The sequence below is a fragment of the Colossoma macropomum genome, unplaced genomic scaffold (assembly GCF_904425465.1).
Source record: "Colossoma macropomum unplaced genomic scaffold, Colossoma_macropomum, whole genome shotgun sequence".
In the NCBI taxonomy this organism is placed as follows: Eukaryota; Metazoa; Chordata; class Actinopteri; order Characiformes; family Serrasalmidae; genus Colossoma; species Colossoma macropomum.
The window spans coordinates 13,385,943-13,409,744 of NW_023494788.1; the positions used below are offsets into that span (position 1 = coordinate 13,385,943).

Genomic DNA, 23,802 nt, shown 5'->3' on the forward strand with positions numbered 1-23,802 from the left:
GGGTTTCGAATTCAACCACTAAATAGGTCATATTAAAAAATCTCTGGTCTGTGTAGAATGCCTATGTTTTTATTTAAATATTGAAATATTGCCTGAAATATGTGTCTTTTGTTTCCAGTTCAGTTAAGAGTGAAATCATTAGTTGTTTTGTTTGTTATTTTGGCGAGTGCTCATCCCTGAAGCCATCACCTCAACTTGTCTGAGCTTTGAAGAAAATAAACCTGTCATTTTCTGGTTTAAATGGTGTCCAGTGTCTGGTCTGGCAGCAGGTCTGGGGAGAGAGCCCACTCTCACTCTCTGTTACGGTCTGACCCTAGACCGGGTCGTAACAAGCACTTACAGTTGACCAGGGCAGCTCTAGCATGGCAGAATAGGTCATATAGGTTATGTTATGTAAGGAAAATAAAGAACATTGTAAGTGAAATGAAATTTAGCTTCAAAAATCAGCTGAATTTCAATTTCTTTAATGTACTGTAATTTTTTTTAATTGATACCTTATTGGGTGAAAAAAATCATCAGTCAAATCAAATTATCATCTCCTTACCCAAATAACACTGCGATTAAAATGTATTTAGTCTTCAAAATATTGTACTTCTGTTTGGATTATGATTCCAGTCAGCCTTTCCTTGGACTGTGGCTCTAGGTTCAGACCCAGTTGGATCGCATTAATGGAGCAAGAGGAAATAGAGCAAGAATCATTCCTTGATATTTCTTTCAGACATTGCAGCATTTAAAATGCCACACAGTATACCATTAAAACCTTCAAAATCCACAGGGGGGATTGTGCAGTTTTAATACAACCCACAAATCCACTACTGTAAACCAATACACACACTAAAGAGTCTCGCTGAGAAACTAGAGCTAATAATTAAATTAATGTTGATTCAGTCAACCGCAAAGTATTTGCTTGCAGGGGAGGCACTGCCAAAGCAACCAGAAGATGGTTTGAGAAAAAAGAAGGTTTCAAATTGAACATGAACGACTGAAACTGTACAGTATTTTGGTTCTGGGAAGTTTTTGTTCCTTCAGATAAATTTCCACAGGGCCAACACGGCAGTCGGGTTAGGAGAGTTGACCCATAAATCTACAACAGCAGTTCCAAAAGGCCTCTCTTGTTCCCCTCTATTCCTTCATAATGGACCATTAGCCATGTGGTATTTTCTTGGGGGCTTCTTCCTCCCCCATAGTAAGTTCCAGTAGGTACCTGTTTCCTAAATCTTATGTGCCTTCTCATTCCTCTGACTACTCAGACCTAGTACATGGATTATAAGCTTACTAGAGAAACAAAATGAAGCTGGCAAGATCCCAAGATACTGCATGATGATGGACTGCTGCGATGCACGTCTGTCACGTCAACCACCACACCACACATAAAACATCAATTGAGCTCTTTTTGTTTGCACTCCAAGCAACAAAAAATGAGGAATCCCAATGTATAGCTGATATAACTAATACAGTCATATATATATCTAAATAAATGCAGCTTTACCAGCTTATTGATATCATAGGTCAGAAGGGAAAAAGAAAATATCATGCAAAGATCCTTCGAATGCTCAATATCAGTTGTCTCACATTATCTTTGCTTTATGTAAGCCTGCAACCACATAAATAACCAAAAAAATCTAATTTTTATGCTCAATTTCAGTCTTATTGTGCCATGCAGATGTAATTTCAGTGTTAGTAATGAATCAAGTTTCCCTTCAATATTGGATATCAATTTAGTCTAATTTTAATTAATATCCAACAGATGTACTCTTTTATTTTATAAAGAAATAGAAAAACATAAAGATAAAACTGACAAATGCTCACTTTTGTATATTTAGCAAATGAGACTGAAAGTAGATTGACAGTCTGATCTATTTAGTCATTAAGTATTTCTTATTAGTTGTGCCAAGGCAGAGATGAAATATGACATGTTACCCTGTGGAGGTCTGTTTCTCCTATTAGTTTTTTTATGGCCAGGTCCAACAGGCATTGCCATGGGGCCCTATGTTTAATGTTTAACTCAGCTACAGCCAAGGAAGCACACATTCCTTTTCACAAAATACTCTGAGGGGAGCAGTGGTATGACCGTTTTTCCTTTGAATTTTGATACCATTCTACCTGTCAATACCTTGGAGTCCTAAACAAAAATGAATATAAGTGAAATTGCTGCATTCCACATTAAGATATTTGATATATTGTTTCATATTTTTTCAGTTTGCCATTTAAAGTATTAAAACATCAAGGCTTTCTTCTGATGCATTGGTTTCAGGGTGATTCTTGCGCTCTCTCTCATCCACCTACGTCCTTTCTTAATGTCAGTCTTCTTTGATTTATTAGGACTTTTGAGTATCCCTCCATTGACCTTATGTCATCAGTCTTAGGGCTTAAGAATAGCCCATGCTTTTTTGAATAAGCTGCAGCATCCGTATCACTTGGTGGCTTTTCCATATCATACCATATGGGTTGAAGAATGGGTTACCTTAAGGGGAAATAATCAAGTGTGTTTTTCCAAACTCCTTAGAGGCAGAGAAGGTCTCCCTACTGTCTGGCACTATTTCCTGCATTTATGTTTATGTTAACTGGAGGACAATGTAAGTTACCAAGGTGCATCGTTCACACTAGACTAAATAAACCGTATCCAGTTGAGTTCATGGCACACAATAGGATCAGTAAAGGTTAAACCATGTTCACTAACCAGACAAAGGTGGCTAGATCTAGAAGTTCTGCAAAAATGAAACAGGTGGCTTTGTGTATAAGAGTACATTCATGTGGTCACCCCATAATTCTAGCGGAATCCCTCAAATAAACAATGGGAGAGCATCCTTCCTGTCCAGTCCATGAATCCTCTGCAGAAGTCGGAGCAGTTGACATTAGATTTCAAACTCAACTATGGTCAAGGCACTGAAGTCCTCTTGGAGGCCTTCTTTGTTATTTTTCTAGCATTTTTCTTGGAATGGATCACCCCACTTATTGTCTGTGTTTATCTGACTACTTGCATTTGGCAGCTGAGAAGTATGCCTTTTAATGCCTTTTAATCTAATCAATTATGAGCTTTAATGCAACCAGTGACATATTTCTGGGTGAGTAAAAGACAAATTCCTACAATACTACAACACATGGTCCTAACCATGACATGATGTTGCTAAGAGAAGCTCACCATTTAGAGTAAAAAAAGGACTCTGAAGACAGCAGATGATAAGTGTGGATAGTAGCAGTCACTTGGCAAGGATTTGCCATGTGAATCACAGGAGCTGAAGGCTGTGGCATGTCTTAATGAAATGGGCCTGAGAATCAGCGTAAATGGTACTTTGTGGCTGACATAGGATTAGCTTTCTTGTGCAGATACCTTGAAGCGATAAAGGTTAATAAGCAAAAAGAAATGGGCCTGGAGGCGTACTATTTTAGCATTCCACAAAGCAGTTACTTTGCACAGTTGAGACAGTTTCTCAGTATTTTACCATACAGAAAAGAAGCTCTCCTCACGCTTTACAACATTTCTACTAAAAAAGAAAAAAAGACATATCTGGAATATAATTTTTAACACATCTCTGGTATGCTCTGGTATTTTGTATCTCTGGTATGCTCCATCCTGCAGTGTAACTGGACCACATCAAGGAATAGGAATAGAAAAGTAAGAAAGCCTGTGTACTTTAATGTTCCCATCACATGGTGGAGGATACTGAGGCCACTTCAAGACATTCCAGTAGGTTGAGAGGCCAAAGAAAAGCCACAGAGACCTTCCAAGACTGACTGCTGGCTACAATATAATGTGCATGGTCAGAGACTGATGCAAGCAGCCTTTGGCTTCCAAACAAAGTTTTGTTCTCAGAGGGAAACATTTCACTTTTGCCATGAATCCATATTCATAATTAACTAATTCAAAAATGTCAAATGCTAGATCTAACAGCCTTCTTCAGATTCCTGAGTAATTTCTTAAGGGAATGGTTCACTGACATGCCATTGCCTCAAGGCATGGAGATGAAGTTAATTATTATGTTGTGCCCAGGTTCAAGATGCTAGAAGTGCATTGTAAATCAGCTGGTTGGAGACCTAGAATAAAAACATGTTTCTCATAATACAAATGCCATTATGTAAACATCTCAACACAAATCTGAATAAAAAAGTGCTGGTGTTTTGCATCTCAAGGATTACGTTAATTCTGTGGAAAGTGTGATGAGTCCTTGGACCCCTCAGCACTTGGCTGTAAAGCAGTGGAACTGTGTTATCTGGAGTGTTAGAGCTCCATCTAATACCTTTGGGATGAGGTGGAGTGGCATTTGTGATCCAGAACTAATCATCCAACATCAGTATGTAACCTCACTAATGCTCTTGTGGCTGAATGCAATCAAATCCACAGAGCAATATTCTAACATTTAGAAGCCTTCCCAGATACTGCAGCAAAGACATGTTGGTGAGCAGATGTTTTCAAACTTTTGGACATGTTGTAACTGGCAGGACAGTAATAGAATCATGCCTGGTTCAGTCATTCTATGTAATCAAATATTCATATAAAATTTTTTACCAGGGACAAGAGTTTTACAGCTGCAGAGTTAGTGTGTGCCAGTATCTGTTAAATCTATAAAACAATATATCTTTAATAATGTGCTACAATCAAAGCATTTGTACATTCTTTGTACAGTCACTCAAAGCTAATTATTATGGTGTTCATAGTGATTCACTATGTGTGCAATTCAAGTACTAAACTGAAGATATCAGCCCAATCAGTCATTTTAACATGGGATCCAAAGGAATCTAGCCTGAAAAAGCAATTTCTCACATATTCCAATTGAATTTACTATTATGAGACATTCCAGATTTTATGAAAGTAGTCCCCTGAGGCCAAATTCAGACAAATATTCTGACATACTCTTCTATTCTATTACCATTTTTCCACATCCACATGGAACAGGTCATTGTTCCCTATGCTACATTTCTGAATCAGCCTTGTCTTTCAGTTATCCCCAGAGCAGAATGTCCAGTAGTAGGTGCAGTACCAACTCCCCAAGACTGCAACTTTTTCTTTTTTAAAGTCATACAAGAATACAAGAATATATAATACAAGAAAATCTGATAACACAGGAGAGGCAAGATTCCACCTGAGGACTAATGGGAGCACGATGGGAGGATCTAGATTAAGTTTAAACTCCACCCTTTGGGCTTTTGTTCTGCAGTGATGACTACTTGGTAGGATACCCTCAGCAGAGTGGTGCAGTGGTTAGGTTGTTTGCCTCTCAGTACAGGGATCGCAAGTAGTCCTGCACTGGGTAAGTTTGCACAGTCTGTACGGGTTTCCTCCAGGGTCAGAAAAATGAAATAAATCCTCTCAAGTAGCCAATCAGACTGTTGAATTTAAGTAGCAAATCAGATTGCAGGATTCAAGTATCTAATCAGTATGCAGGAATCAGCAAACCAATCATAAGGCAGGGTTCAAGGGTTCAAGTGGATTTAATGTAGCCAATTAGAATGCAGGGTTAAAGTAGCCAATGAGACTGCAAGGATTCAAGGAGCTGTTCAGAATTCGGTTAGCCAGTCAGAATGTGGGAATTAAAAATCCAACTAGATTGCAGGTTCAAGTAGCTAATCAGAATGTGGGGTTTAGCTAACCAATCAGAATGCAGGGTTCAAGTATCAAGAAGCTGGAAGAGGTTGATGGAAAAGTGGACATGTGAATGTTAATTAAGTAGTGGCAAGAACTGTGCTATGACATTATTGCCATGATACCTAAAAGGACTACTGCAGCCTTTTAGAAAAAGAGATAATAGACGTTGTTTGTGTTCATAGGTTGTTAAAAGTATGTTAACATTAGCGACACTTCATCTGCTAACAAAGCCTGAGAATATTCTCATCTTGACGTCTGCTGGCCAGCAGCCCTAATCAATTCCTTGGTTTGCTTGCCCTCTGCCTTCTCACAGAGAGACAAATTATTAGCCTGTGTGCACCTGCATTAAGCTTCAAAACTGCCAGAAATCAGCTGAAGCAGGCTTTTCTACGAAAGCACATTTTCACTATTTGAAAAAAAAAAAGCCATTTAGTGAGTCATAAGAATAAGATAGCTTCCCACACTTATGACTTAGTATCTCATAATTATGACAAAGCATCTCATAATTATGACTTGCTATCTCATATTAAGGAGTTTACATCTCATAATGATTTCCCATTTAAAAATGATAAATGTCATAATTATTTATGACTTAATTAGTCATAATAATAAGATAATAACTTGTGATTATGACTTGACTTACTATTTCATAATAATTGGATTCTATCTTACAATAATAAGGTTCTATCTCAAAATTTTTAATCTCATATGACTTAATATCTCATGATAATGAGACTCGTTTCATAATTATGGCTCATTATCTCATAATTATGACTTAGTATACCATAATTATGACTTACGACCTCATAGGGAGATTCTATCTCATAATTATGATTGGTATATCATACTCACAACTTGCTATCTCATAACTATGACTGTCATAAGTATGACTTAGTATATAATAACTCTGACTTTGCAAGTCATAATTATGACTTAGTATCCCATATTTACGACTTAGTGTCTCAATAATGAGAAAGGTTAATTATGACTAAGTGTTTCACAATAATGACTTAGCATCTCATAATAATTTAACATCTCATATTCATTATTATGAGACATTAGTCATTTTTATAGGATAGCCGTTATTATGAGATACTAAGTTATTAATATGAGAAACTTTCTCATTATTATTAGACACTAAGTAATTGTTATGACATACTGCGTGGGCTTTTTCAAATGGGTTTCCATACTTTTCAGACTGGGAGGATGTAAAGGTGGTAGAACAGGAACAGAGACCACTATGATGAAATAAGAGAACAGCTGACATGTTCCACCCCACCCAAGCTAAACAAATCATGCTGTTGAATAGACAAACATGACACCTGATCCTGGGATCATCAGTCAGTCTGACTAAATGAGCCCGTGTGGACTGTCCCACCTGAAAAACGGCATGTCGGTAACGTGATGCCGCCCCTTTAAAACGCAGAGCGTCAGCCACGGATGCTAAAGCACACCTGCTCCCTGTTAGCCTCTACCTGCCAGAGCGGCTAGTGTGAACTTCAGGCTGTCTGAGTACTAAAACACGAATTCGCCTGCTGACACAGGTAACTCAGGAGAGTTTTCCACTTGAAACACAAACACAGGAACTGGCAGCGGTCTGTTTTCTAAACAGCCCCCAGCAAGACGTTTGAGCGGACCGGTTTATGAGAGAGGGACCTTCTGCTGCTGTGACCGGGTTTTTTCTCACGGCACTCTGAGGCAGCATGCCGGTCCAGATTCCGGACGACACCGATTTCGCCTCTTTCAAGGAGCAGTGCGAAAGCCAGGAAGGATGGATAGCACGGTACAACAAAGGAGGAGTGACGGTCTGGTGTAGAGACGAGGACACCAACACAGTGCAGAAACTGAAGGCAAGTGAATGAGGCTTCAGTAGGCTAGCATAGCTGCACTGCGGAGGCTACTGGACACGTAGCCTAGCTGGGCTGAAAGGGTTAATGAAGAGAGTGAGAGAGAATACATTATATTTTAGAGATTTTTAGACATATTTGTATTTTACATTCTATAGCTACAAAATCAAAATTAAAGCTTCGGTACAAGATGCTACTGAACTAAGTGCCGGTAGTGATACTGGAGGAATAGTTAGTTGTTTTGCTGTAGAACTTCTGGTTTTAATTCAGACATCCCTAAAATTAAAGCTCATTCTTATGGTCACAGTCTGGTTCTATATATATATATATATATATATATATATATATATATATATATATATATAAATAAATATATCATATAAATATATGAATTAAATAAAAGATGCTGCTTCATATTACATGGCACTGCTCTAAGTCACTTAATAAATGATTAAATGATGTGGATTTAAATATTTATAAGCTCACAGAGAGAGAAGGATGTGGGCACTGTGACAGTATATGAGTAGTCAATTTCACACTACTATGTGAAGAGGCAGAAATATCTCGAGTGCAGTGAATTCCCACGGCCCTCCCCCTGCAGTTAAGTGCTACTATAACCAATCCAGCTTGCTGTGCACTTTATAGTCCTCTGCAAACCCCACACTCTTAGTGCGGTATACTCCAGAATATGCCTCACTCTGAATATGGCACTGAAATGACTTGCTAATTTAACATTTTTAAATGTGTTAAAATGGAGAGTTTCTCGTATTCTCACGAAGAAAACCAGGAAGAGTGTTAACATAGTCTCTTAAAGGATCCAGGATATATGCTTTGGACCCAGGCCAGCTCCTACTACAGCTAAACATTGCATCTTGTTTTCAGGCCAGCTCCTAACCAGGAGTAAAGGAGCCTTATTCAGGTTTAGTTTGATGTATTGTTGCAGAGGGTGATTTGTGGCTGTGGAGGAAATAACAAGAAGAGTTAGGTGTCAGTGGCACGAGAACACGTGATAATTAATGACTGGTCCTAAAGACTTTGGAAAAACAATAGAGGGCCCAGTTCTGAGCTTTGTGGTACGCCAGTTGTAAAATATTGAGAAGATGAGTTGGATGCTGTACAGGAAACTTGAGAGGAACAGTTTTGTAGGTAAGAGCGGAACCAATTAAGTGTTTTGCCGCAGATACAAAGAGATACCAGAGATGCTAGAGTTGATAATTGCCCAAATCTGGATTTGAGATCAAGAATACATTTCTTTCTATTTAGGAAGTTAAACGAGTTGAATGAAGACTGTCCAAAAGACTCACTGTACACGCCAAAAAAAAGTTCTGCAGCTGTTGTGTATGTGAGAGCAGCCATTATAATTCAACAATCTAACTAATGCAAGCACAAAAAGGCCCTGATTTGACTTTCCAGGGCAGGGACCGTGTCCTGTGTCTTCACGGTAGCATTTTAATGAGGCGTCTTAATGAGGTTGTCAAGGGCAGTATCATTGGCCTTTTTGTAGGTCCCATCTTTATACATGTGTTTGATAGTGTATTTAAGACAGAACGTTCCCACAGCAGCCTTCCAGAACAGTTTCCTTTCAGAAAAACCTTAGAGAAACAAACCTTAGAGAAGCAAACATGAATGTGCATATGGTCCATTAACGAGGGCTCAGAGAAGCTCACTGTGTACATGGAAGCAGGTCATGCCTGACCATGGTAGCTTGATGTGCCACAGTATCAGAGATGAAAGGCTCGTCTCTCAGAGCTAGGCCATACCCATGAGACGCGCTGAAAAATTAAGAGCGGAAAAGCATGGTAGCGACAGGCTCAAATGCTCAGATGAGGAAACCTGAGTCCCTCCTGCTGACTTGCCAGAGTCAGACTTTTTTTTGACATAGACGGATGCTGACCTCTCTGCTGGTGCCCAAAGGTCACTGCTGTGAGAACAGTCATGGATGAGAGACCTTTTACTGGGGCTGTGGTTGAGTGGGAAATTTATTTAGACAGTACAGCCAAAAGAAGCAAAAAAATTAAAGATGATAGACCTTTGTTAATAATTCATGCAACTTTCTGGGGCGCCGATGCGCTGCTTGCCATGAATAATTGAGTTTTTGCAGGCTTTGACGACATTCCATTCATAGAGACCGAATAGAGCTTGCTCTGGAAGCCACTGGAAATGGGGAAGGCCTGTTCACCCTGGGGTTGGACAGAGGGTGTTGAATGAATTATTTACTTTACGTCAGGGGTAGAGTCGATTGGGTTACATGGTTGCTTGCCTTCCAGGCCCATACAATATCTGATCACATATCACTTGATGTTCTCAAGTATTATGTGACCGACAGACCTATAGAGGCAGGGTTAAGGAATAAGAGTGGGTAAGTTTAGAGTGGAAAAAAACACAGGTTTCACTTGGCACGCTTTTACCTGAGAACTTTCAACCCCACTGTGCATTAACATATGCAAAGTCTTGTCCCGTGACATGCCTAGATCGTACAGTAAAACAAGTGCTTAAACAGCAGCAGTTTATTTCTATGGTGTGTGGGTTGGACCTGGAGTTACAATTAACTATTTTCATTCTGGCATAACAGACAGAAGAGAAGGTGCTGGAATTTTCAGTGAAACATATAAAAACATTTTCCTCTTTTATTTGTAGATGAGAATTGTGTGCAAGGATGTCCGAGCCGAAACGCTGTATGATGTCTTGCATGACACAAGCTACCGGAAGAAATGGGACACCAACATGATTGACACATTTGATATTGGGAGACTGACAGTCAACGCAGATGTTGGATATTATTCTTGTGAGTCACTGCAGTATTCACTATTCTCTTTACTCTGCTCTAAATCCTTATTTGTCTCTAAAGTAGCTTAGAAATACATGACTAAATCAATTTAACATGGACTAGAGGAAAGGGGTGGACGACAGACTGCATTTGGAACACACAGAGTTTGTGGTCACAAATAATTGTGCAATTCAGTTGCCACGAGTACAATCAATAGACAGTTTATTGCCAAAGTCTCTCTTATACACACAGTGCTCTCTGTAACTGTGTTGTGCTTAGTCTAATTCATAGAGCATAAGCTGTAGACCATCCAAAGGCTACTGAGTTGTGTTACAGATGGAATCAGTAATGTGAGAGGTGTGTAACGGGTAATTTCAACATTCAAAATAGGTCCATGAAATTAACCTCCTCTTAAATGGTAATGGCTTGTATGTGGCCTGCACTTCAGTTCCTCTATCTGTTAAAGCTGAATTCCATTATATTTTCAAGAATTCTGCATAATTTAAATGTTCATTTAGAACATTCAACATTCAGTCATTCAGAGCGGTTTGATGTGAAATGGTGCATTGTGGGGACACTTATTGATTCATATTTTCTTTAAATGTGTGGTTATAGGAACCAAGGGATTACATTGTCTACAACACTAATTTGGACATTTTATATACTTTCAAAATATAGCCATTTCATTTGCTATCAAAATGTTGATAATGCTAAAATAGTGGTAAATTTGAAAAAAAAAGTTTTCTTTGGGTACTGTTTTGCCTTACGACTCCCTTGTGTACCTCTGCACAATGAATGGATAAAAAAACATTTTAGGCCAAAACATTATCTCAAAACCTTTGGAAAACATTGTCTCAGGCATCTTTTAGTGTAGGTGATTAAACACGTCAGGCATCTGGTTCCTATCACCACTGCAGTGAAGTTTCTTTCGAATGGTGCATTTCACATCGAACCACTCTGAATGACTGTTTATGTCTTAACAATTTAATTATGCAGAATTTTGGAAAAATTTCCTTTAATTACATAATTGACATGTGTCACATTCATTTTTGAATATAGTAGTTATTGGATTATAAGATTAATAGGCTTGCATTTTAAGGAGTTAATTATAAAGATAAACTTGTGAATATTCAGTTGTATGGTAAAATTGGTTAAGCTACATGAAAAGAATTTTGAAATCAACATTTAAAGGAGATTCAGTTGTATAGAAGTTTGCACACAATATGTTATCACTGAAAAGATATAATCAGAATCAAGATGCAGGTTATTTTGTGATAAATAGTGCAGGTCACTAGGTAATCTATTTTGCAGATGAGGGCTGGAGCCACATAAAACAATGCTTTAATGTGATCTCTCATTATAACTCTAAATCATGTCCTTTGTGTTCAAAGGGAAATGCCCGAGTCCACTGAAGAACAGAGACTTTGTCACTATGCGCTCATGGCTTCCCCTTGGCAATGACTACTTGATAATCAACTACTCGGTCAAACACCCGGTATGTCTGTGCTCAATCTGGGCTGAGAGCGGTGCAGATGTTCTAGTTTTATGAGACACTTTGGCTGAGCCAGAAATACAGTACTGTGTATTGTGTAAGTTGGCATGTAGGACAGCTGTCTTGGCCTAAAGAAGGCTGAAACTGAAGAAGCATGGGTCAGTGGGAAAAGTCTGACTGAGCTATCGAGTAAGTGGCCAGGCGATTTGATCCCCATGTTGTAATGAATAATTACGTCTAGCGTCCTGGGAATGTATTTTCTGTGGTTTTGTCACAGTAATGAAATAAGTAATCAGTGTAACACAAACAGAAGAATCTGCATCATCTCTGTTGTAGTAAAACGTGTGTGGATGTTAGCTAGTAATGATTAGAGTTTAACAACTGTGTTTCATTATTTTTATTTTTATTGAACAATTTACTGTCAATTCTTTTCAGCAATACCCTCCAAAGAAAGACTATGTCCGAGCTGTGTCTTTACTCACTGGCTACTTGATCCAGTCCAATGGACCAAACTGCTGCACCCTTTACTACTTAACACAAGTAGATCCAAGAGGTGAGCTTTTTTCATTTACTTTTTCCTTAAACTGTAGTCTTATTATTCAGTCGTTAATCTTAAAGGAGAATTCCATTGATTTTTCAAACTTCTAAGATGTAAGATGTTAAGATGTACACAAACTCATTCAGAGTGATTTGATGCGAAATGCTCCATTCTAGATAAACTACAGTCAGAATTGTTCACAATGGTGGTGATAGGAACCAGACATCTGAATGCCTCTAAAAGCTACCTCACAGAAAGTTATTACACAAAATGATTCCAAATACACTGTGTGATGTCTGAAACAGTGTTTACCAACAGATCTAAGAGAAGGTTTTGGCCTAAAACGCATTTTTAAAATCCACTCATGGTAGAGAGGAACATATAGTGCATAAGGCAAAGTAGTGCAGAAAGAACTTTTTTTCAGATTTACCATTATCAACATTACATATAAAACTCAGAAGACACATGTAGGTTCACTGGTCATTTTTTTCGATAGCAAATAAAATGTCTATATTTGAGTTATGGCTACAATAGACATTGTGACAGCTGGTTCCTGTCATCATCATTGTACAGAAATCTGAGTCAGTAAGTTTTTCTACAACTTAACCATTTCACATCAGACCACTCTGCATGACATTATTTACATCTCAATGACTTTGTTTTGCACAAAATTCTATGTGATATTTTTTTATTTGATTTTACATATCCGCTAAAGGTGTTACATAAACTTTTCTAAAATATAGAAGTCAGGGCTTCATCTGCCTGAATTAGCATTATGGAGAAATATAACTTTTATTTATGCAGGGTTAGAAATGCAGTAGAATTTATAAAATGCATTAATCCAGTATTGCTTAAACTCTTCTGGAGTACAATAAATAAATGCAAACGTGCCTGATGCTGATATTTCATGCAGTTCTCTGCTGATATCTATAATAATTAATAGATATTCCATTATCATCATGTATCCCTAATGATAACTAATATGTTAATTGTGTCATTAAGTAGAGTGACCAGTAGCAGTGTGGGCCTACATACAGTCGTCATAAAATTTTGAACACCACTGGTCAGATGACATATTTTGTTGATTTTCTGATTGAAAATAAGTTAACACATCCTCTACAGAGAACACACTCAAATATGGCATTTTCTGCTAATTTTAGTGCACAATTTCTGCTTGCCAGGGAGGACTACTTCTTGAATGAGGCACAATGCAGGCTAGCCGTAACTTTGTGACAGGCCACATTTTATGTTTGAGTTTTTCCCAATAAGTTAAATTCAATAAATAAAGATTAAACATGCTCTAAACTGTAAAGAAGTGTGTTCTCTGTAGAGGATGTGTTAACCTATTTTCAATTAGAAAATCAACCAAACATGCAAAGTGACCAGGGGCACCCAAACTTTTGCATATGACTGTACTTGCCATTGTAGTTTAAAGGGTTAATTTGTTGAAGTTGCAGCAGCATTTAGATGATGTTGGGCCACTCCTCATTTGCAGGGGAAAAGTGCATAAATGTTCGTTTAAGTTGAGGGAGTGTACATTTGCCTGTTTACACAAGACTTAGAGTGTTTAAGGCTCCAGCCATGTAGAAATATTGCCCTGTATACACAACAAATGCATTGCATACCCTATAAGTCAAAGTGTAATACCACTTTGGTACAATGATTCCTTTTAAAACACTTGTCTTTTAGATATATAGTATGCATATGTTGCAGTTGCTTTTCCTGGTATAGCCTGGTTACCATGTGAGTTCTTTTTTTTTTTGCATTCAGTCCTCCTTCTCTTCTTTGGAGTCAGTGGACAGATACCTAATGATAAACTCCAGCTCATTATGAGTCTGCTGATGTCATCCTTTCTGCTCCAAGCTGATAATTAATGTCTTCCGCTGCTGTGTCCTGACAGCTGTTTGTAGCCGGTGGGACAATCTCCAGATTTTAGTTTAAGCGCATTTGCACAGTAGGCTCGGGTCTTTTCCATGATAACAGAGACAAAACTACAGCTTGCATAATACTCAGAGGAGTGATTGTGTCAGTAGTGTTGGTTGAAACCAGACTTTACCTCCTGTACTCTTTGAACTTTCCTGCTTCCATGCTGACCAAGGCCTCAAGCTAAAGTACATAGACATATGTTAATGTCCCATTAGTTGAAATGTCTCTGTGGAATTCTGTGTTTGGTAAAACTAGTGATCTTTTTTGATTTCTCTAACAGGTTCTTTACCCAAATGGGTAGTGAATAGGGTCTCTCAGTTCGTGGCACCCAAGGTAAGACTATACATATTTGCTTAATAGTGTGCTCAAAGAGGATTATGGTATAACACTTGGTATGGTATAAATGTTATACAATAATCAAAATTATAACATCACAATACTTCAAGATATTGTCCCGATACATGTTATTTAGTTTTTCTGGAATTTGATAAGTTAGAACAAAAAAATGCCAGCAGTGCCACATTTTAAAATTGATATTAAAAACTCAACATAATGATTTTTATTCAGCATTTCACATGCTGCACTACTTGACTAAATCCAATTATACAGGGCTAATTACACTGTCTTTGTAATAAAACTATATTAATATAAACTAATATAAACTATAACTACTGGTGATGTAATATATCATGTTAGTAATGTATATCATCATATTGCCCACCCCGACTTCAAAAACAAATAGGCAACTAAAGTGATATGTAATGTGGAATCTGCCACTATATAAACATATCTTTCTATGAGAACTGTAGGTCTCATCTGCAGTTCAACTTTTCAGAAATGAGGTTTCTGTTCAGGCCGCAGTGGACCTCTGCTGCTATCTGGTGGTCATAGATAGCAACAACAATTGCTTCCTTGGAAATTCTTGTATTTTTCTTAAGGCATAGGTTCCCAAGTCTGGCGTACACACTGTTCTGTACATTTTAGTATTTCCCTGAATAACTACACACACTTCAGCTCAGGAAAGCCTTTTTTATCCACTGGTTAGTTGGATCAGGTGTGCTTAGAGCAGTGAATAGACTAAAATGTGAAGGGCACTCCAGGACCAGTGTTGGGAGGCACTGTCTTAATCGATTTGCCTTGATCCCTTGAAGTCTGTGTGTATTTCTAAGTCATTAATCACTTATCCAGTAACTAATATGGATAATTTAATAAACCTTATGACACTAACATGTAATGTAGAGCTATCAGGATTCCTCTATTAAACACAGATGAGATTAGAAGTAGAGATGGCACAAGACCATTGTTTCTTTTTTGATACTGAAACTGAAACCTTGATTATTGGCCAGTCCAATTTTTCTCCGCTAAAGGGCCCATACTTCTGAAAGTATTAAGTACTTTAAAGTACCTTAGTTAAGTACATTAGTAAAGTAAATAAAGTATTTTTTCTACCTTTTTGAAATAAAAGCAATTTTAGTATGTAAGAACTGTTAAAGTTTCAAAGCAAATTGTTTTACTCCCAGTCAAAACTAAGCAGCAAAACTAATGAAACGAAGCTGCAAAAACAGCCCATTTTGAATTCACTGTTTTTTTTTTTTGTTGTCATAAAAATCAATATATTCATTTATAGTCAATCACTACTTGGTCTTGGTTGGGCTTAATCTTACTCTGGGAATGTGGCCCCAGTGCTTTTGCTTATTCCTTGTTTACACTAAAACCACAAAGGCTGAAGTTTTGATCTAGTGCTATTTGAACCAGCTGTACGTAAGTTCAAATGTATGTCTGTTATGACCTAATTGTTTACTAAATTCAGCTTTATGGATTACTATATCAAAATGAGTTGTACCAGTGTTCCAGTCTTTACACTGAGCTTAGTATCTTCTAAATGTTTACACCTCCCTCTAAGCAGTGTATGTTTTAGAGAAAGCAATATAAACCACACAGATAGCACAAAAACACCAAAAACATACCTGAATTTTTGGTTAACTAAGCTAAAACACTAAGTATATACTTAATATAAGTATACTTAATATAATTTACTTAATATAAGTATAAACAAATAAACAAACAGTTACTACACGTATTCAGTTTTATTCAGCTCAACTTTGTTTTCAACACACAGTGTTGTGTTCTGTACCAGATATTTTTTCCATGGAATGCAAAAAGTCAAGTTTTCATGGCAGCAAGTTTATTTATTAGTTATGAACGTTATCCTCATGTTAAAGTGATGCACGCATTGGTTAGTTGGTACTTGATAAGACATGATTTAAAGGGGAATTCCTCTGATTTTCTAGAATTTGTGCGTATTTCAATCAATATCAACAAACTCATTCAGAGTGGTTTGATGTGAAATGCTCAATTCTAGAGAAACATATGGAGTCAGAATTGTTCACAGTGATGGTGATAGAAAGCAGCATTTAATTCTTCTAAAAGCTATCTCACATAAAGCTAGTGCACTAAATAGTTTCAAATGATACCTGAGACATTGTTTTTATGAATGTTTTGAGATAAGCTAACATATTTTTTAAATAGATGGAGGGCGGAGGGGTACACAGAATGGTGCTGTAAGGCAAAATCGTCCCCAAAGGAAACTTATTTTTTCATATTTACATTTTTAACAATCATCAACATTGCATATAAAAAATCTGAAGATATGTGTAGGTTAAGTATTTGTTTTGGATGAAACAGTGCCAATAATTGCATTGTAGACTTTGCATCCTCTCGTTCTGATCTCCACCACTGTAAAGAATTCTAAATTAGATAGTTTCTCTGCTGTGTACTATTCCACATATAGCCTCTCTGAATGACTCTGCTTACATCTCAATGATTGAATTATGCAGAAATATTGGAAAATCAGTGGAATTCCCCTTAGTAAAGACTTAAAGCATAAACATAAATAAACACGCAACAATGTTCTGATTAACCCCTTAAAAGGCCAGGGCCCACTGGTGTTTTGTTACACACTTTTATAACGTGAGAAAAGCTTGATCAGTTTTTTTTTATTGTAGTCCCTGTAGTTACTGAATCATAAGCCTCAGTATGTAATAAGCCTGGGATTTTAAAAGGGTTAAAACAGTAACCCCATGTCTATGACTTACATGGATCTGCTGTCCTTCATAGGCCATGAGGAAGATCTACAAGGCTTGTGTAAAATACCCAGAGTGGAAGCGGAAACACAACCCTAACCTGAAGCCGTGGATGTACCCGGAGCAGAACACTCTCCCCTGCATCAACGTGGCTGACCTCACCGTGCAGAGAGCTGACTCGCTGGAGAACATTGACGAGAGCGGCCTGAGTGAAGAGAAGTCCCAACACAACAGCGATGATGAGGAGACCTAAGCCTGCAGACTTTGTGCATTTACATGAGCGTGTCCGAGTGTGTATGTGTGAATGTGAGTGTGGATAGATATACACAGGTACTTCTGCTGAATGTGACCCAGTTATTAGTTGTCAGTTGCACCTTATGCATTCTTTGCATTTGCATTACTGATGACCTTAACAATGCAATGTTTCAAAGTTTCCATATATTTTTGACAATAATGATTGTGAAGCCAGATTTAGCAGGATGCTGGACCTTTAACATCACATTGCACATATCACAACTAAGTTTGGTGGTTGAATTCAGCATTTACACTTACGCATTTATACATAAACACTTCAGCACATTGTTTTAGGTTAGAGTTATGTCTTTGAGTTACCCTTGAAAAGCCTCTCAGTTAAAGTGATTGTTTAGCGAAAAATCAAATGTACACATTTTCCTCCTACCTTAGATGTGGTCGCTCTTTCAAGACAGGACTGTGGCATGTGGTTTGTACAGCTGTAATATGTAGGTTATAAGCTTTAATTACTTATTATCTACATTAGCTTTGTAGCTCCAATGCAAATCTAAAACGCAAAATTCAAACACCAAATTTGTCTTTGTTGATTGACTATATTGGAGGTAATTGTGTACATTTGATTTTTTGCCAAATTATTGCTTTAAACTGCTGTGACTCTAGTGTAATTCATTGCTTGTGCATCAAGTGATCTCCATCTTTTTTCAGGCATTATGCTACTTGAAAACTATCTCATTCAAGTGTCATTTTTCCAGTTTTTACCTCTTCTAGGTGACCAGCAGTCTTCGTTCCAGGGTTCTCTAACAAAGAGAAGTGAGAGTTATACAGAACTCTGTGGCTAGCTGCAGGGATTTCCACTTCATTAGCTTAATATTTGCATCAAACCCATACCTTACAACAAGATCTCAGGAGATAAAAATGGTAAAAATAGTGCTTTTCACTGTTTTCCTGTTACAGTATGTGTGCTTTCAGCTCTTTGAGACTGGATCACTTTGTGCTGTAATTTCCCACCATCACATTAAGAATAAACAGTTTTATCTTGTATTTCTGGGAATGTTTTTGTGCATGTATGACATTGTAATATGAAGGTGGAGCATGGCTGTTTTCTACAAAAATCACACATCAGGGCAAATCATTCTCTGCAGAGCTCAGTCAAACATGCTTGGACAAATGTTCAATGCATTTCTTTTGCACGGGACCGTTTTTTGCATGTAGCACTGTCACTTATGGTATGATCCTTGGTAAAGCTCTTGTGCTGAGCTCATCTGATCTGGACACTTTGAGGCATCTTGATGAAATGAGCATTTTTGATTTGCATGAAAAACAGGTTCTTCTCTTTATTAAATACAGCTAATTCAAATATTACTATTTTTACTGCTTTTTTAAAAGAGTGCTGAGGGAATTCGCTTTTCCTTTCTCCTCCATTGGGCATAAAGGGAGGCTTATGCCTGCCCACAGTCTTTTTCATCCAAATCCTACAGCTGGCGGCCACTCCTCAAAATCTCTATTGTCTCAGACATTTCCTGCTTCCCATTTGAAGCAGTTCCTGCCTACATCAGTCAGATTGTTCTGTGAGGAAGGAAACTGCACAAGCACAAGCCCCTCTTGATTTCTCACACCATAGTCCTACGACTTCTGCAGCATTCATAATTTTCTCCATCAACACTATGAGTGTAAATAAAATTTACTTCCTATTGTCTAGAATGTTATTGTCTTGTATGCTTGTATATTTGGAATTATTTGCAACACCATATGGAAATTAATACCCTTAAATTCACATAAGAGATTGTGCATGTCCAAGTGGATGTGTGTTTATACTTAAGCAGGACTTTGCCATAAACACCTACTTCTCCAGAACAATCTTGTCCTGCATCCAAAACTCTATACCAGCAAACTAGATAGTATGTTTGAAACAGTGCACCATCATTAGCAGTGCTTTCTTTATTATAGAATGTATATAAAAGAAGCAACATGGCAAAAATATAGCCTTGCAATATTTCAAGGCATTTATAATACATGATAAGTGACACAATGATTAGTTTTTCTGAGGTTTGATAAGTTGGGACAGACAAAATAAATAAATAGTGTCTGATTCAAAACGATGTTTGTTCAGAGTGGTCAGTGCTTTTTTAGCACTGATATCCACAGATGACACAATGTGATATAATTTATCACACTGACATATATCATCATACTGCCCACCCTATTTTATAGTATAGAAGTATTTGTTTTTGGACGCAGCCTTAGATATCTTAAAGGGGAATTCCACAGATTTTTCAAAATTTCTGTATAATTCAGTCATTGAGATTGAAAGCATTCACAGTACAATGTGAAATGATGCATTGTAGAGAAACTTGCTCGCAAAAAATGCCATTTTATTCACTATCCAAAACAACAAGCAAACCCTGCATAGATCTTTTTTTATATATGATGTTGATCATTGTAAAATAGTGCTAAAGCTGGAAAAAGACATTTTCTTTGGGTACTATTTTGCCTTACAACGCCCTACATCTACCCCTCCACCATGAACGCCTTTTAAAAATATATGTTTTAGGCCAAATCCTTCAATCAAAACTTAAGTAACATGTCAACATATTCGTAACCGTATAATGTAGTAACTTCCTGTGAGAGAGCTTCTGGAGGCAGTGACCTCCTCAGACGTCTGGTTCCTATCACCACCACTGTGAACAATTCTCACTTGGTAAACTTCTCTAGAACGAAGCATTTCAAATCAAAACCCTCTAAACGACGTTATTTACATATTAAGCATTTAATTATGCACACATTTTGAAAAATTGGTGGAATTGCCCTTTTATGTCATAGCCTATAATTCGTCTTTTATTCAAAATCAGGGGGTTAGGTAATAACCTGTACCAATTGCTACTCACAAATAGTAAAAGAGTAAAGTAGGCCCTGCTATAATCGATTATAAAACTATAAATTTGAGGTTAAGTATAAGATTAGCCGTTGATTGTTAGCGAGTGCTGGGGCGCAGTCGGCAGACTCCTACACGCCCTTCCCTTTAAGAGCTCAGTCAGTTTTCAGAGTTGAGCAGCTCTCCGCTCTGAACTCCTCACTCTCTCTCACTCACTCCGTCTCTCTGTCTAATCACTCCGCCGCTTCAATACTCTTTTCTCGTGAAACGGTATGTACTAAACGGATTTCAGTCTCCTCACAACGTCAACACTGAAAATGTAACAGAATAAGGTAAGAAAAAGAGTAACGTCTAATAACCTGTTTGTGTTTTAAATGACAGCAGTTAAAACTCAGATAACGGGAACCTTCATAATGAGCGATTTTGCTAATGGTCTAATAGTGTTGGAGCTGTTTTGGTACCGTAAATTAGTCTAACAGATCCTGTAGGAGTCCTTTTGGTGAAGTTCGCTGATACAGTCCTGCTCTTCATCTGAACTGTTTTTCTCACGGTAGCACTGTGGTAGTTTCACTGTGTTACAGTCACAGCTTCTCATATTAATGTTTAGAAATAGTTCATTTAATGTAGGTGATTCGAAATGATATATTTAGCTGTTAAATAGACTGTATTGCACGATAGCCGTGATTTATTTTTAGCTAAAGTTAATAAATTAACCTGGGTTTAGTGAGAACACAGTACATGTTTAGTGGTGTATATGCTAATAAGCAAGTTGCCTTTAGTGTTGAATGAGTTAATTTGTGGGTTAATATTCAGTTGAATTATTTTCATTAGATATGCGTTTGTAAACTATTTGTCAGACTGTCTAATTAATAAACTTGTAATAAACTTTGAAATCAGTCTGCTGTCTCCTGTTGTGATGACAATGTGCCTTTTTTGGTTCCTGACCTGAGAGAGTTCACTGAAAAACTAGATTTAGCTGTGTTGACCTGGTAACTCTGTTGGTACTGAACGTGGGCTGGATTTCTCCCACAGCTCTGAATGGGAGCTGAGGGATGAGGAATGTTTTCAGATCTTGCTGAGATATGACCGCTCACAATGGTCACTGCAGTATTTCCCGAATGATAAGGGCCCAGAAGAAATGAACTGACATGTTTCTCTCAGAGAGGCATGAGAGAAACTTTGTCTCCTGTCATGTGTTTGAATGCCTTGTTTTGGACGTGTCACAACATGACATGTTTTGTTCACTGTGTTTGTGTGTGTGCATCTATGTGTATATATGTGTGAAACAAGCGCTGAAATATTACAGTTGAAGTTACAGAGTGGAAGGGTTTTGTTTATTCCTGTATGTTTAATGTAAATCTCATTAACTGTTTCAGCCTATGGAGCTTTAAAACATCAAACATGATGGTGGCTGAGCCGCCATCAAATTCGATGCACACTGCCTGGAGGGTTTTTTTGTGGAGAGTTTCGCAACATGACACTTGTTCGGTTTTGACAGATTCCGTGTCACACCTCGAAGTTAGGTATCAATATTTTTGGTAAACTCCTTAGAATTGGTTTTGAGACACCCTTGTTTTACAGGCAAGTGTTGTAAGGAAAGCTTTAATTTCTCATCCAAGCTGTTTTTGATATATATAATTTTTTTATTGTTTGTGCATTTAGAGCTTCTTACACGATAGGTAATTGGCAAAATATGATGACAATGTTGTGAAGTCTTTAAGCTATCGCTGTTTGTCTTCCTGTGAACCCCAGTGGGATGACACTCCTTACTTAGGAAAGCGTGTTTTCAGAAATTATCTCCACAGTTTCAAGCCACTATTTTTAGAACACCAAAAATGTTTCACAGCGGCTGTTTACCACACCATTTCCTGTAAATATGCGGCACTGTTTACTTTCTAAAATGGGTTAGATAATTGTATGGAGTGCTACTAGTAGTTTGTAATTGTGTTTTGATTGAGATATCCTACAAACAGCAGTGTAGACATTATGTGTGTGTTTGTGTGTTGGCAGGAGTGTGGATACAGTCATATGCAAAAGTTTGAACACCCCCAGACAAAATACATTTTTTGTTGATTTTGTTAAAAATAAATCAACTCATCCTCTACAGGGAGCATTTAAAATATTCATTTTTGGGCAAAATTTTAGTGTGCAAAAAATAAAACATAAAATGTGCTATAACTTTTGCACAGCACATGGAGAAGTGTGTTCTCTGTAGATGATATGATAACAGAAAATCAACAAAACATGTCATTTGACCAGGAGGAGACCAAACATTGGTGATCAAACAGTGGTGTAGATAGAGGTAGTGTGTAGTATTTAGGAAACATTTTCAAATGCACACTATAGCCTATTGCTGACAGCAGTGCAAACATCATCCTACCTAATCCAACCAAGACTGCAACACCCTTCACTATAATGACATAACTGAGTTCAGTTGAGGACAGCTGAGATGAGAAAAACACACAGCAAAACACAGCAAACCTAAAGAGCTAACCTAAATCACCAAGCATCCTCGGCTTAAGCATACTGCCATTGCAAGCATGAAAAATGTTGATGTAGGTCTAGCTTTTCATGACTTGTTGTGTGGAAGTAGATGTAAGATTTGACACTTTGACACTTTTTTTGCCGTTGTAAAAGAAGAAGTTCTAAATTAACAGACCACTGATGACAGTGACAAAGCAAATTTTTAGCACTACCTGACATTTTTGAATTTTTCTTTTGACTTTAGTTAGAAAACAGCCTAATGTACTGTGGGAAGGGGATCTCACTTTTACAGATCTCTAGGCATGTCTTTTGACCATAAAATGGAGCTTCAAATTCAGAATCAATGGGAAATAACTGTGGGCTGCTAAATAACTAAATGCTTGGCGAGGCAATGGTGGATAGCCAGTGGTGAATAGCCACTGAGGCAATGGTGGATAGCAGCGGTTGCTAAATGGTGATTGTAAGGCTGAGAAAATGAGGCAGAGCTTTAGACTGGTCAATTGGACTGTACCTCACACATTCAGGACTGATGCAGAGAGTGTAATTGTGGTCATAATACAATGACTGCACTGGGGTAGCCCTGTCATCTGTCTGGATAGGCCCAGGCTTACCCATGGATAAGCGCCTTACTTATTCTAGGGGTACATTAATGCATTGTGACCGTGATATCACTGTTAAAAAATATGATAATGTGCATTGCAACAGAATTGACATTCTGTTATTTATGCCATCTAATACCATCACATTATCTGAATGCCAAAGTTCATAAATTACTAGCACTGATCAACAATCCACTCCACTGCTTTCATGTTATACACTACACCATTCCCAGCTCTAGTCTCTTTAGTGGGCTGTGCACCAACAATACATGCATAATTTTTCTTCATTCACATTTAAAATTTCATAAAAATGAAGAATCTTTGACCCAGTATAGTGAATCACCCCTACTTTATACCT

General features: G+C 37.6%; 2 protein-coding genes across 2 annotated transcripts in view; both read left to right on the forward strand.

Annotated features, from left to right (window-relative positions):
• Positions 1-6,940: 6,940 nt before the first annotated feature.
• On the forward strand, positions 6,941-19,116 carry stard15 (StAR-related lipid transfer (START) domain containing 15). Its single transcript, XM_036568540.1, has 6 exons — positions 6,941-7,434; positions 10,069-10,216; positions 11,590-11,693; positions 12,126-12,243; positions 14,435-14,487; positions 17,272-19,116. Exons 1-6 carry the CDS (start codon positions 7,288-7,290, stop codon positions 17,488-17,490), a joined length of 789 nt encoding a protein of 262 aa, XP_036424433.1. The 5' UTR covers positions 6,941-7,287; the 3' UTR covers positions 17,491-19,116.
• A 1,399-nt stretch (positions 19,117-20,515) lies between these two features.
• arap3 (ArfGAP with RhoGAP domain, ankyrin repeat and PH domain 3) overlaps positions 20,516-23,802 on the forward strand; it is a 38,722-nt gene continuing 35,435 nt past the window's right edge. The window contains exon 1 of the mRNA XM_036568542.1: positions 20,516-20,693. The gene's annotated coding sequence lies outside the window, so the exon portion shown is untranslated. The remainder of the gene's footprint in view (positions 20,694-23,802) is intronic.